The sequence below is a fragment of the Atractosteus spatula genome, chromosome 9, assembly GCF_055471065.1.
Source record: "Atractosteus spatula isolate fAtrSpa1 chromosome 9, fAtrSpa1.hap1, whole genome shotgun sequence".
In the NCBI taxonomy this organism is placed as follows: Eukaryota; Metazoa; Chordata; class Actinopteri; order Semionotiformes; family Lepisosteidae; genus Atractosteus; species Atractosteus spatula.
The window spans coordinates 429,021-443,872 of NC_142714.1; the positions used below are offsets into that span (position 1 = coordinate 429,021).

General features: G+C 34.0%; 1 protein-coding gene across 4 annotated transcripts; it reads right to left on the minus strand.

The window, feature by feature from the left end:
- Positions 1-1,211: 1,211 nt before the first annotated feature.
- On the minus strand, positions 1,212-12,785 carry spata7 (spermatogenesis associated 7). 4 transcript variants are annotated; one of them, XM_088925226.1, is made up of 12 exons: positions 12,521-12,785; positions 10,854-10,925; positions 10,390-10,482; positions 9,861-9,908; positions 9,016-9,149; positions 7,519-8,000; positions 7,166-7,211; positions 5,496-5,623; positions 4,824-4,874; positions 4,203-4,280; positions 3,830-3,887; positions 1,212-2,411 (listed from the first exon to the last, which is right to left on the minus strand). In XM_088925226.1, exons 2-12 carry the CDS (start codon positions 10,870-10,872, stop codon positions 1,911-1,913), a joined length of 1,638 nt encoding a protein of 545 aa, XP_088781352.1. In that variant the 5' UTR covers positions 10,873-10,925; positions 12,521-12,785; the 3' UTR covers positions 1,212-1,910. The 4 variants fall into 4 exon arrangements, with proteins under 4 accessions (XP_088781352.1, XP_088781351.1, XP_088781349.1 ...); XM_088925225.1 differs by having other exon boundaries at positions 12,610-12,757; XM_088925223.1 differs by having other exon boundaries at positions 9,861-9,902; positions 12,610-12,717.
- Between the last annotated feature and the right edge of the window lie 2,067 nt (positions 12,786-14,852).

A 14,852-nucleotide genomic window follows, 5' to 3' on the forward strand; every position in this document is an offset into this window, starting at 1 on the left:
CCAATTTAAATTTTTAGGTAGGCTATTTTTCAAGTTTTATTATTATTATTATATGAATATGAGCTATTGGGGCATTAAAACATAGAAACTTTCAACCTGATAACTAGCACTGTATTGACTACATCCTTTGGACGAGATAAAATTGTGTAAAGACCAAGAACCATATTTGATCTTATTTTCAATTGATTTACCCTTTTCAATAAAGAATTTTAAAACAATTAACAACGACGCAGTAGTAAGCATTATCAGTCCAGGGACTTGAGTCCGATCCCAGACTGTATGGACTTAGTACTGCTTTTTCATGTTCATGTGGTTTTCAACACATGCCCAAATTTTTCCCACCTCCCAGATACTTGTTGGGTGTGATCTTCTATTCCCTCTCTGGGATTTACAGGGAGTTTATTCCACTACATCCTGGTCCTGGATGTTCACACAATTGCTGTTAGCATTGTGGTTCTTGTCGACAAGCAATAGTTACACTATTGAATCCTAAATCGACTTAATAATGGGATTAAGTTGTACTGTTTGCCTGTTTTGAGATCTTAAACGGGTCCATAATTTAAAATCCCAAACTTTTCTGTAGAAAAAAGCTTGCAAATATTCCAAACAAGAACCTTCATACTTCAATTAAGGTTTCAGTTAGGTAAGTAAGCTCAGCTGGAATGAAAGTCCAGAGCTGTCTGGGCTCCCAGAACCAGGACTTGGAGGCCCTGGAGTACTACTTCCGATGATCTCAAGGAAAGATGACAGAGCACACCCATCATTAATGACAGAAAACATTCTAGTATTTGCTTCATTTGATTGTATTGCAATTGTGTGGACAATTATAGTGAAGCCGTTACTGTGAATGAAGCTCTTACTGCATATTCAAAATACTCAGTCATTTGCCTCAGATTGTTACCTTCAAAGAACAAACTTTGTGCTTCCTACAATTGCTTATTATAAACTAATCTTATGTTTTAAATATTTACACTTACTGGAAACTTAATAAGTGGACTTTTTTAATGATTCTGTATTTTATATTTTAAAAGTATATGAAGTATTTATTCTCATTCTACTTAAGATGTACCTGTGTTGAAGATGGTGCTTCTCGGCAACCCTGATTTTGATTTAAATATGGCTTTAGGTTCCTGACTTTGCTAAATGTAATACATTTTTCATTTTTGTAAGTAATCATAACTTTTGAAAGAGAAAGAAAAACAAAGCAGACATAAAAGGTTAGATTTTTATTGTTTGATAGCTGACCGGCAGTACATTGTGCATTAAAAAATATTGCACTAAAGAAACATTTTTATGTAACTCTGTGTGGTTTAAGTCAGTTTCTTGGAATATGTGAATAAAGAATTGTTAGTAATTTTAAGAAAAGTGGGTTTCCCCTTTTCAGATTTTTAATATACACTAGAATAATCTTTGGTTTAATCCTTATAAGAAGGAAAACAGATGTTAACTTAATATTACTATCTCAACATTATAATACAGATTATTGCTTTAAGAATGAACAAAAATCCAGCGAAAATTTGTTGTAACACAAGCAGCTATTCATTCCTAAAAAAGGACATTAGTATATTGCAATGCAAGGATACAGTATGTAGGTCAAGTTTTTAGAAATAGTAGCCTATAAACAATAAAGAATTTTTTATGCTGTAATGTGTATTTTTAGTAATACAAACATTTCCACACAGTCAAATTTGTGGTTATCCTGAATGAAATGAATGTGCAAATTGTAAACAGTATTAAATCCTGTGCAATCAACTGTAAAATACCTAATACAAAACTGTAGAATGCCAATGAAGGGGACAGTGTCTCAGACCATAAGTAATAACAATCTGATATTTTAAATCATACTGTTAACTTCTGGCTGTTTAAAACTATAACTCTTTGTCAGATAAATAGCAATTCCTCTTAACATCTCATGTGCAAGAGTCGTCTGTGACACAGCAAGAATTGTTTTCATTGGATACAAACAAGGATGTTGCTAAATTCTTTTCAAGATCTTCTATATCTCTTGTTAGCCCTGGGTTTTTGGAGTCATTTTCACAGGTACTCAGTTTGTCAACCGTTCCTGGGATTAATTCACTCTCAGTCTTATTAGCACCTGCCTCTTCAAATTCTTGGGTTCCATTTACATCTGGTTGTGGTAAATCAGTGCTGCAAGACTGTTCTTCACATTCTAACGGTGTGCAGGTAAAACAGTTTAAGTCATCAGTACCCCCACAGTCTTCCTTTGATAAATCTACAACTGATGTATGATTTTCACTTTTTTTCATATTGGCTGTGTCTTGTTCATTGGACTGCACATTTTTGGAAAACAAAACATTACGGCTCTTGGTCTTGCCCACAATGACCCCTACAGAATCAGATGTATAACCAAGGTCATGCCTCAGCACATCCAGAAGATGGCGCATTTTATCCTAAAGAAATAAAAAAAAAGACATTATGGTTTGCTTCAGTAGTTTAAACAGAAATCTTGATGTATATAGGTCCTCTTTATATACATACATCAGTATATAGAGTTTATGTAATGACCACATATGGTCAGGATTTCAGTTTAATTACAAGAATGGCCCATCCTACATCAGTATCTCCTATTGCCATAATAAAGTACTGGCTATACAATTCTGGTCTACAGAGATAAATACTACCTACTGATTCATCAACATCATTTACAGCAGCAACCTGATTTTACTTAAAACTTTTCTGAGCCCATGGCTGACGAGGCCCAGCCCTACTGCTTCTGAGATTTGATCAGAACCTGACAATACTTCTGTCCGGCATAACAAAGATATATGTTAATAAATACACTTTGCATTCATTTCAGAGTTGGTGCACATGTGGGCTAATAGGTACTTTATTACTGTGGAAACAGCATAACATGTTTCGCATTAAACTTTCATGAACCCTATTGCAATTGTTGCCATACACAAAGCTTGTCATTTTCAATGACGTTTCAAAGTGTGAACAAGGAATTTAGACCACCATTTTAGACACACCAAATTTCAGCACATATATTTTCCATAATGTGACCAATGTATGTGATCTGTGAATTCCATTGGGAGAACAACAGCAGTAGAATCAGTACTTTCTAAACTGCATCATTTTTTCATGCTATTACAGTATAATGTTCAAGCCTTAGATTTCTAAGCAACATTTCCACCTTCAATTAAAAAAGAGGCCCTGAAGAGTACACTCTGCTGTAAAAGGTGACACTGTGCTGTAAAAGGTGTTGTTCTTTCAATGCTATGCTAAACCAAATTACTTGGTCATTAACATTAAGTTTGTAAGAGCAGTGGTGTGAACGCTGGTGACCTGAATAACCATCACTCTGGACCCAAACAGACTGCAGGGTGAGCGCCCCCTACTGGCCCCAGTAACACCACTTCCAGCAACAACTTTAGTTTTTTTCCCAGGAGGTCTCTCATCCAGGTACTGACCAGGCTCACACCTGCTTAACTTCAGTGGGTTGCCAGTTGTGAGCCATAGGATGATATGGCTGCTGGCTACTATCTATATGATATTGTATTATACAGTATAACATTACAGTATTATTATGGAGTATATACATTATATGAATATATATGAATGATATATTATATATTAATTGATATATATGAATATTGTAAAACTATGCATGAAAAAAGGTTTTCAATGGAGGGAGAAAAGTAAAAGCACTTGACATAATTGAGAATCAGAGAAAAATACTGGTAGCCTAATGTTTACAAATACACTGACAAATAGTAAGAGAGACCAAAGCATCATGTATCATTACCACTGTCAGAAAATGAATGACTGCATTACAGCAAGGATTTTATTTAATTTATATTATACTTACCTTATCCAATCGATGTTTGTTCATTTCAAAGTGCCGCTCAAAAACACGCTCTAAAACCCTTAAGAAGTAATAAAGAATTAACAGGAAATAGAATACAAGAACAAAACTAGAAAGTTATTCAAATTAGCATTTATCTGGATATCCAAGTATAATCTTTCAAATGTTAAAATATTATTTTAAGTTACCAGTCCTGAAACTATTTTGTACTGGAAAACTAACCATGGCAGACTATATTATGCATTTAGCCTTACTTTCCATCCCAAATACAAATATTTTTTTGAAAGAGAGAATTATTTTCAAAATACAATTACAAAACATTTTTATATTAGGTTTTGTTATATATATAGAATCAATGACTAATGATGCAACATACCTATTTGAATACAATCCCATTGTCAAGATTTCATTTGTTACATCTGTAATAAATTCAAGGTACCTCAGCTCTTCTTCCCTGAAAAAAAAAAACAATATACTAGCTTATTTTTTGGTTAATTCAATTTTTTATTTTTATTTTCAAATATCAAAAAATAATCAATAACATTTGAAGGAATTATCCAATATATATGTAACTACTGATGTCATATTTTGTACAGGTAATTAGAAGCTGCCCTAGGACACATTTTTAAGACATCTGTTTATTACACAACACCATTTAATAAAAACAACTTTTAAGCCAATCATAGACATACCTGTACTAATAAAATGTATTTCATTGGAGAAATATATGCATTCTACTCCAGTTTGGAGGGGCAGTTAATCTTGCTGCACACATAGGTGTATCAGCCCAATTCAAACAGCTTGGATACTGCAAATAACAGTGAACTACTGTAGGAAAAATAAATGATGGAGTGAAAAATGTCTAAAACAATTTTAAAATATTGCACACAAAATACTGAATAAAAAAAATACTGTATAAATACTGTATAAAAACATTTAGATGCTCTTTACAATAAAATGTAAAACAGAAAATCAGAATGCAAACATTTATTCTTACTCAGCAGTGACCTTTCTCATGGTTGGGGATTTCATCCTTTCTGGAAGAATCCTGAAATGAAATGCAGTCTCAAATTTATCCTTAAAATCCCTCTTAAAATATAGAACTATGTACTATGATCATATAGGAACAAGTAATAGGTTTATTCCATGCTGAAAAAAAGAAGAAAGAGAACACAATGTTTCGGCCGTGGAGCCTTCTTCAGGTGTGTAACACCTGTGTTCTTGTTCTGTGTTGTGTTCTCTTTCTTCTTTTTTTCAGCATGGAATAAACCTATTACTTGTTCCTTTGCAGCCTACGCATGCTGACGCAGCTCCCCACCTGAACTATGATCATATAGTATTGATAATATGTTACAGTATATATGATCATGGATATTGTATGTGATTACATATTAAATTAATATATTATATAATTTTGAAGAAGAAAAATAAACCTTGTTTAGATTATTTTCTAGATACTTTTTTGTCACAATATTCAAAGCATGTTCATAAAATTTGCCCAATTTTTAGCTAGCTAAACTGCTGACTTCCTAATATTTATTTTTGACAATATTCAAATGTTTGCATAGCTTTTATGGCTAGGAACTGATTAATAAGACAACATGCCCTATAGTTTTAACAGCACATACTTTATAACAATACCTCTTTGCCCGTTAAATTCAAAACATACCTTGATAAAGAATATAACTGATCAGTATTGGCCATTCCAGTATTTTGTATTTTGCTGAGATTTTCATAAGACAAGTGGTCTTCAGTAAGATGCTCTTCAACTGACCATTCATGATCAGTAAAGGAATCCTGTGTAATTTAAAATGACATTTGTAGTTTCTGAAAGTTGGGCAGCTTAAAGTATAACAGTGTTACAACAGCTTAGATAATGATCTATTTTCAAAGTTACCGGTATTACTTGCATAGTTAGTTATTAGATTTGCATAGTTGCATGCAAGCACAATATTGGTGCTGTAGGCCCTACACAATCTAACAGATAATTTGACTTTTCCCTAGTGAAATATGTTATAATTGCTCAAATCATCAGTAGATGTCCTCCCTTTAATGTAATGATCAATTTAAGATTACTGAAAGAGCATGATGCTTTTATTTTCTTTTAATGGTAATATTGTGTGAAAACCCTAGTGACATTAAAAGTCTTGAGATCCTTAGCTTCTGAATCCTTGTGTGGTCATGTTCCCTGGCTTCATCCTTTTGCTATATTATTGTTTTCATCGTTATTTTGTATGGTATGCACATCTGTTAATAAGAGTATTTTTTTTCGGGTGAGCTTGCCTAAGTTTTGCAACTTTAAAATATAAAGAAATCCACCATTTCTTCAAGCTTTTGGTTCATGACCTATGTGCCTATCTCCCATCAGAATTTTCTGCTAGTAGGACCTTTTAGGGCTTAATCATAATACTCTCCTGAAAAAAAGATAATGATAAAATTAAATAAATAGCCTAAAAAGCGCAGAATGGAGACTGAGCTGCAATCCATCTGTCATTCATGTCTCTAGTTTTGTCCACTGTCAGCTGTACCAGATGTGACCATGCCTGTGGGTCACACAAGACAAGCCAGTTGTAACAGTTTCAGTTTTGTGCAGATTCAGAAGTTGAAATGCTAAACATCAATAACACTTGACTGAAAAGGATGCTCTGAATATTGCTCTGAACCCTTGATATTTTTTTTCTAGAAGTGTTTTATAGAAACACAGAAGAGATGTTTGTCTGTTCAAAGCGTGTGGGGTTATACCTCCAACCCATCAACATAATTTCAATGTAACTTCTCACAGATATTCTATATTTAAAGTCAGCAAATTATGTGTTCGATCAAACAGACTGTATCATATCCAATTAACAGAAGTTTAAAAAAAGCATTTCACTCAGTGAAGTAATATAAGTAATGCCAGACTACACAAAGGACTGATTAAAGGAAATAAAAGTTCAATGCATTTTTTAAAATTATGATTATTTTAATAAAAATTAAATAAAGCAATCAGTGTGGTCTATTTTCTGCAAATGGAAGTTCCTAAATCTATACAGGAACAGTTTGATTATTGTCAGAAGCTGCAGTTTGCCATGATCCTATTTCACTGCTTGTAGAATAAATCATGTACTGTGGCAGACATTCAAGAGGAACACATACTTCCTGCAATACAAGGTATGTAAAACCAAACACTGTGTGCTTATAGCCTCTAAATGATGTAGCATGTTAATTGAGTTTTTTTTACACTGGATTTTTTTTTCATAAAAGTACAAATTAAAACTTAGGAAACTATCTGCAAATATAAGAAAACATAGTTAAATAAATCAATAATTATAAATAATTGGAGAAGAATAAACAGCTTACCTGGGGTAAAATCCATTTTTGAGGTGAGCCCACATTATCAGAAAAACTAGAAATATAAGAAAAAAAATCAGATGTTAGAAATGAAACTCATTGGCATATGCACAAATGTGAAAGACCTTATTTTTAAAATAAGCATAATTCTTGTGGTAGGACAATATTTTAAAGTACAATTAATTACATATACAGTAATTTACAGTATATTCATATTAAATACATATTAGAGAGAAACCTAATATATTGTACTTAATATTCTACTTTAGGAAATATTATTTTTCCATTAAATCTTTTCGCAAGTGTATGACAATCAAAATTAACTTAAATATTTTTTGTAAAATATATTTTCATGGACTTACCTTTCATTATCCGTTTGCGTGTCCTGATTTACCATTAAAGGAGTTCTGTCTTTTGCAGGTTTTCTCCTAGGAGGAGTGTAATACCTGTACTGTGAAAGAGAAGACTTAGTCTCTCTTTTCAGTGTCTTTGGAGTGAAGGGTTTGTCTTCAGTAAAGTAATGAGAATGTTTTTGTAAAAGGTCACCACTATACGTCTTTTTATTTGGATCATGAAAAGACTTGTATGAAATCTTAGATTTGAAAATGCCACTGGAAGAAGTATAAGATTGTTTTGAATGTTCTCTTCTAGTAAAGGGACTTCTAAAACCTAATTCTGAAGAAGAGCGGTAAAAAGGCTTTGTAGGGTTCTGCCCCCTCCTGCTAGATTGACACAAAAATTGTGATGAATGGCATGATGCTGCAAATCTGGGTGATGAAATCAGGTGACTTTCCAGGTAATGAAAACAATCCCCCTCATCATTGCCTTGCAAGGATGCACTGCTCTACAAAGAGAGAAAACAAATAATAAAAAATTAAACTTCTAAGGCTTTAATGAATAACATCTGATGCTTTCATCATATTGACAAATAAACTGTATTTAAGCACTGCTTAGATGTGCCACATTTGAGATATTCTTCAAATGTAAATGTGTATTAGTGCTTAAACTTCATTCTCCTAAAACAGGTGAACAGAATGATTAGAATTTAAAATGTTTTTGTTGTTGAATGAACTATTTGCTAATTAGAATACTATTAAAGAATAGAACAGGCTTCATAAAAAAGAAAAAAACTGATCTAGTTAATCTCTAATGATTATTTTTTACCTACAGCCATGAGGAAAGAACATGTTGAACATATTACAGCAGTGTGCTAGATATTAGGCATTAGCAATTTAATACAGCAAATGTCAGAGCCAAACGATGGTTCAACAAACCTGAGAAGCTTGGGTTTAAACATTTTGGTGCAACACAGAATTAAAAGTTAATTCTACACCCTTACACTCAATTCTAAACTTCAGTCATGTAAACATCCCATTAAAGCATTTGTCATCTGACAATGTTCTGATTACACTCTCTCCTCTCATTCCTTACCCTCCATACATTCCTTACACTTACTGTACATCTAATGTACCCTGAGAATTTCTAATTTTAGAGGTGATTGGTTACTCTGCTCTTTTTTTATACAACAGCTTGAAATGGACAGTGGTGAGTGCTTTCTTATCCTTTTATCCAGAACATCTACAAGAAAAAACGTTTCTATAGATCTTGCCAAACAAACGTCACAAGACAGAGTGAGACAAGCAGGTTTAAAAGAATAATTAGGGTTATTAGAATAATGACCCTAAGTTGACACCCAAGGAAGGCTCCACAGCTGAAACGTTGCATTTTCTTTCTTCTCTTTTCAGCATGGAATAAACCTTTAACTTGTTCCTTTGCAGCCTACACATGCTGACACAGCTACCCACCTGAACTAATTAGAATTACTAATTTGAATAGAATAATTGTAAAAAGAATAATACCTGAACAATATCAGCAGAGGAAGGCCTGGTGTTGTTTGTAGAAGTCTTCTGTAATCCTGTCTGGACTGAAAGCACCTTGCTCTCACATTGGCTAACCTTCTTCTTCAAGTATTCCCTTCGCTGTTGGTCACTATCTGCAGTCATACAAGACTATGTCATATTACATAACAGTAGAAGTCATAGGAATGCTGTAAAAATCAAGGTTCTTTTATTCTTCCAATCATTTTGTAAACTACACTGACAAAAACAATAATGCAAATATTAAAATATTCAAATTCATATGTTAGCATGCCTAGAGGGGTTGGTCAGCCAGTTGACCTTGGAACCCTAGAAGTTTTTTTTCTCCTTACAGAGGAGTTTTTGGTTCCTCTCCTCTGTTGTCTTCTGGCTTTTTCTCTTTCTGGATTGTAATGTCATGTACTGTCACACAGCACTGCTAGGTGCCTTGTAGTGAAAGGCACTATATAAAAATAAATTGAATTGAATATTCCCTCAATTAATCAATGTTTTTGTTTATATATAACATTAAAAAAAACATTTTATAAATTTAAACAAAAATATTAAATTTAAAAAATAGTTAATGCCATGAAACCCAGCAAAAATTTAGCAATGGTCATGGATAAGGATTTGATGTCTAGTTATACAATACCTATGATAAGCATTATTTTGGGAAAAAAACATTAAGTAAAAAAAAAGTTGTTCTTTTCATAAAATTATATTTAACATAACTAAATGATTAAAACAGACAAAAGTTAGAGTCTCTTTCTAAAAACTATGCAGCAAACCGTGATTTAACTATTTAACGTTTAATATCTGCTCATTTAAAAGATTAATCCCATACATACATTTAACACTGCTTAGCAAGCTTTTTGGTGCCGTTGAGTCCACTGCAGCTGAACAAAGTGCATAGAAACAGCAAAATAATTTAGAGCTACATATAACATATCAAACAAGCTTAAGACAAATAAATTTATAACACTTAGGATTTATTTGATTGGGCTATCAGTTCCAAATGTTTACAATACATTGATATAAAAATGGATACATCTAAAACATTAAAAGCTTTTTTGTAATTTAAAAGAACCTGATTAAAACTAAAGATCCTGAAATTTTCAGCAATATACTCTAAACCTCGCTGTTTTAACCTATGTATTAACCACAAAATAAAGACTAAACTAAGACCAAAATGCTATCAAAACTGAGATTTTAGGACAGTTTAGAAATTAATAGCTATAACTGAACATTCTAACCAATATAATTTCAAATCCAAGAAACAAACATGAAATCTTGTACCATATTCAGATCTTATATTTCATTTTACTGATATTTTTCTGAGCTGCATTGCTGCATTAATTTCATTTGACATGATCTTACCTTTGGCTGAGAGTACTTTTTTGTAGTGGAACATCATATGATCCTGAATCATGTATTGGTTAGTAAGTTTGTTTGAAGATCCAGGGCAGTAGGCTAGAATGCATACAGATTTGGGTATCAAAAACACATCAAAAGAAAGAACAGACAATAATGTCTAATATTCTGGTGATCTTGTACAAAAAGTGTACTAGCTACTTTAAATAAACCTGTACAAATATTATCAAAATTATAATTTCCTAGAATAATTGTAATAAAAGATGTTCAAGACCCACAGAGCAATAAACACCATAAGCTCAAGTATACCATAGTATGAAAATAGTATTTAAAACTGACCCCGTGTTAAAATGTGCTTCTTTAATTTACTTCTACAAAACGACTAAATTGTAAAACGTGCACATAAATCTTCCTATCACAGAATCACAGAATAAGACAGAATCGCCCTCCTTTCGAACCTGCTGACTTACGGCTGCTTTTAATACTCATGTGTCCCTTGAAAGGTCCTGCGAGAGAATACCGTGGGACTGGCGTCACGTTTACTGAAACACAAACAACATACACATCATAAGTTGTCTAATACAATATCGCTGAATGTGAACAACATACATTTGGATTTATAAAAGAACATGCTGATCAGAGAAGACCAGAGAAATGAGTAGGCCTGCTGTAATTCATTCCTCTAAAGTTACGTAAGAACTGAGTTCGACTGAATGCATTTACGAATAATTAATATTAATGATGTACGTTCTAGTGCACTTCATGCAGTAACTTAAAATTGAAGCAACCTAAATATCTCGTGTGTTTTTTTTTCTTGTATTAGTTTTTGCTGTACCGCTGGGATTAGACATGATCTGGGGTGAGTTTCCCGAAAACGATTAATCTTAGAGACTAACGAGCAATTTTACGATGTACGTACGTAACGTACGAGCTACTTTTTCGTGGGTTTCCCAAAACCCCTCTTAATCGATCATTTAACGAGCGAGTATAAAGTACTTCTTTGTTAACCCCTTCCCTGAAGTCGCTTAGCAAGAAGCATTAGAAGTCGATTGAAAAACAATCGATTGACAATACTTTCATTATATGGTGTCGGTTTTGGTCCTTCAGTGGGATGAAATAAAGTTGTGAAAAGGAATATGAAGCAAACATGACATCATAATTTAAAAACCATTTAAGCGAAAGCGTATAGATAGGCACAAAATGGGACCCTTATTGTTTCTAAGAGAAAAGAAAATAAATGACCGTAAAAGAAAACCAAGTTTAACTGTGTGGACAGTGTATGCGTCCTGCACGACGTTTTTGATTTAAAGCAATATTTTTTGGCGCGCTGCCATTGTTAAGAATCATAGTGTTTCATGAGAAAAAATTGTTATTTTTTCACATAAAACGGTATTCGAACTTTAAATATTGTATCGACCGCGGGTTTCGGTACGGATTGTAGCAGGCGTGGGACTCGGGCAATGGGGCTGAACAACACATTAACTCGAATCGGGAAAGGTACACACACAGGGACAGGGGTTACAGCGCTGCACCTACAGTAACATACACACACACGAAGGGAAGAGACTGTATCTCAGCCTCCGTCCCACTATATACAGTCCGGTAGTCCCCAGGTGCTGTTCTCAGCCCGCCCTGCGTGGCGCTACATTGTAATACATGTTACATGTTTCACGTTCTTTATGGAATTTAAATACAATTTAAACCCCACCCCAAAAGTACTAAAAGAGGGAGTATTATTAAAACATTTGACTTATGAATATTAAATTTACCCAAGATGACTAATAAATTCATTACTATATAAATAAATGTTCTTTTTTCGAATTTCCTCTTACATAGTACAACAAAATATCAAAATCCTTAATATAAAATCTTAGTATTATATATTTCCAGAGAATTCCCATGACGTGAATTGAATGTGCTCTGCCTGGCGATCTCTTTCGCTAAGGTTGGCGCAAAAGGTAGCCAGTTTAAGAAGCACTTAGTGATTAACGAGTGGGTCGAGGAGCACGTAGATTACGAAGGATTTAACGTTCTACTTTAGTTACGATATGTTTTGGGAAACACTCGTAAATTAACGATCGATCTTAAGAGCGAGTTCACGATGTTCTTAGCGCTACGATGCTTTCGGGAAACTCACCCCTATGAAGTACAAGATGTATCGCATTACAGTGCAACGTTTCGATTGGTACAGTCTTAAAAGATGCTGTTGAAATTGCAGTAACACACCTTTCCTTGTCTCCATGGTGCAGTGGATATATCCCATGCTTTTCCTGTTATCTTCGTTACGAACCATTTATTTGTCTGTTAGGGCTTTCTGTCTACGGTTATGTGCCATTTTTCATCTTTCCTGACAAACTAAAGCTTCCTCGTCTCCACGCAGGTTGCTACGCGGACGTAACTACGTTCCACACCAAACGCGGCTGGTGCGTAAAGAGGGCAGCTTGTTCTCTGAATGCAGAACACGCGTTCTCTCCTGCACTGTGGAGGCTACGTGCCCAGATGGGTTTCTGCAGTCGAGGGAGGAGTTTACGCGGAAAAGCCCTAGGCATCCCTTTCGCTACATCGAAAAGACCCTGCACCAGTCTTCTGTTCTCTTTCGGTATTGGTTTACTGAATCATCTTAATGGTTGTAGTCATGTATAACAGTAAATATGTTAGGGTTAGTATGAAACTAAAAAGAAGAACTCTAAATGTGAATTTTGGAAAAGGGTTATACTAATTAATACATTGCTTCATTTTATCGCTTTCCAGAAAGCACATCGTGGTTTGGAGTACATGCACATTTTATTATCAAATCAAAATCAAAATCAAATCAAATCAAAGTTTATCAAATGCACAACAATACAGCATGCAGCAGTAGTTGCTGGCAATGAAATGTCTTTTCTACGAGCTTACCGGGGTATCAATACAACCATGTGCACAAAAACCCGGTCACGCATTTACTTTTAAAGGGACATGTTTAGTTATTAGATTTAGTCGTTTTAATATTTAATTAGTTAGTCTATAATGAGATTTTAACTTTTTATCCCTAAAGTTTAACTTAAGACCCTTCTCGTCACTTACGTGTACAAAATGTTTACGAGTTTTAACAAAAATGACCTGTCCGCGGTCCTGAAACGAGTTTATCTTTCCAAGTCTCTTACGTACACAGAATCACATTCAATGCACAGAATAATTGGCTACATTGTATAAATTCTAAAACCTGAAGAAGATATGTTCGTCTGGTCATTTCAATATCGCTTGAATATCGACCGTTGTTTATGCTGCCACGGCATCTGTTCAATTTATTTAAATTCAGCCCATGTTTGAGTGTTTCAGCGCACTGACTTCCCTGCCCAGTACACCTCCTGACTGCAGTAGAATAAAAGTGACAGGAAGCTCTACACAATACAGGCTCAAACGCTTCTCATGTGTAAAACCATACATAAAACGAAGACTGCTTCTTTACTCAATTTGAAAGAAACAATTATGGAAAAATAAAACGCATTTTTAGTATTTAGTGGCAAAGACAAACATGTAAATATTACATTATAGAAACGTATCTTCATTGTGTTGGGCAAAACTTGAATTTCATACAAATCTTTAGAATTTCATTTGCAACCTTTACAGCATTTCCTGCTTTGTATAATCTTTGTATAATTAAACATGCAACTGTTTAATTAACCATACCAAAATTTAGACCTTTAGACTAGATTACAGTACATTACTCTACATTGTTTGAGTATTAACCCCTTGGCATATGACTATTTAAAGTATGTTTATACAGTATTTTGGAAAAATCCATCCATCCATTGTCTAACCATTTTATCCAAAACAGGGTCACAGGGGAACCAGAGCCTATCCCTGCAAACGGGCACAGGACAGGATACACCCTGAATGAGATGCCTGTCTATTGCAGGGCAGACACAGACACAAACACAGAGATACACACACTGACACTAGGGCCACTTTTCCTAGATGCCAATTAACCTACCAGCATGTCTTTGGACTGTGGGAGGAAACCCACACAAATACAGAAAAACATTTATGTTCCATGCAGACAGCACCCCAGGAACTGAGTCCCATAAGACCCCAGTGCTGTGAGGCGGCAAGGCTAATCACTGCACCACCTTTCATTCACCTTTCACTCTCTTGTTTTTAAAATAATTTTAGATGATGTATGAGTGCTTCTGTATGAATCTCTATCCATGCTATAAAGAGTCATCAACTTTATAATTGGTCCATGAAGCATAAGCTATTTTATACATAATTAGTATTTTATACATAATTAGCTTTTATGTGTTTATCCAATAACTTGGTGACTTACAACAAACCTTAATTTAAAAAAGTGAAATTTCTGTACATAGCAAATGTTTAGTATTTTGAGATAAATTTAAATCATAAAGAATGTAATAATCTAGTCAAAATTTATCATGTTCTGGAAAGTGGGCAAAACCAGGTGCTATGTTTATTACAGATCTTATAGATAC

What these genes read in the sequence shown, in the direction of transcription:
- spata7 (XM_088925225.1), bottom strand. Translation starts at nt 12,676, where the DNA reads ATGGTTCGTAACGAAGATAACAGGAAAAGCATGGGATATATCCACTGC. An exon ending in AAAAGTACTCTCAGCCAAAG is followed by an intron (nt 9,909 to 10,389) that starts GTAAGATCATGT and finishes CACTTTGTTCAG; the next exon opens with CTGCAGTGGACTCAACGGCA. An exon ending in AAAAATGGATTTTACCCCAG is followed by an intron (nt 5,624 to 7,165) that starts GTAAGCTGTTTA and finishes TAAATTACACAG; the next exon opens with GATTCCTTTACTGATCATGA.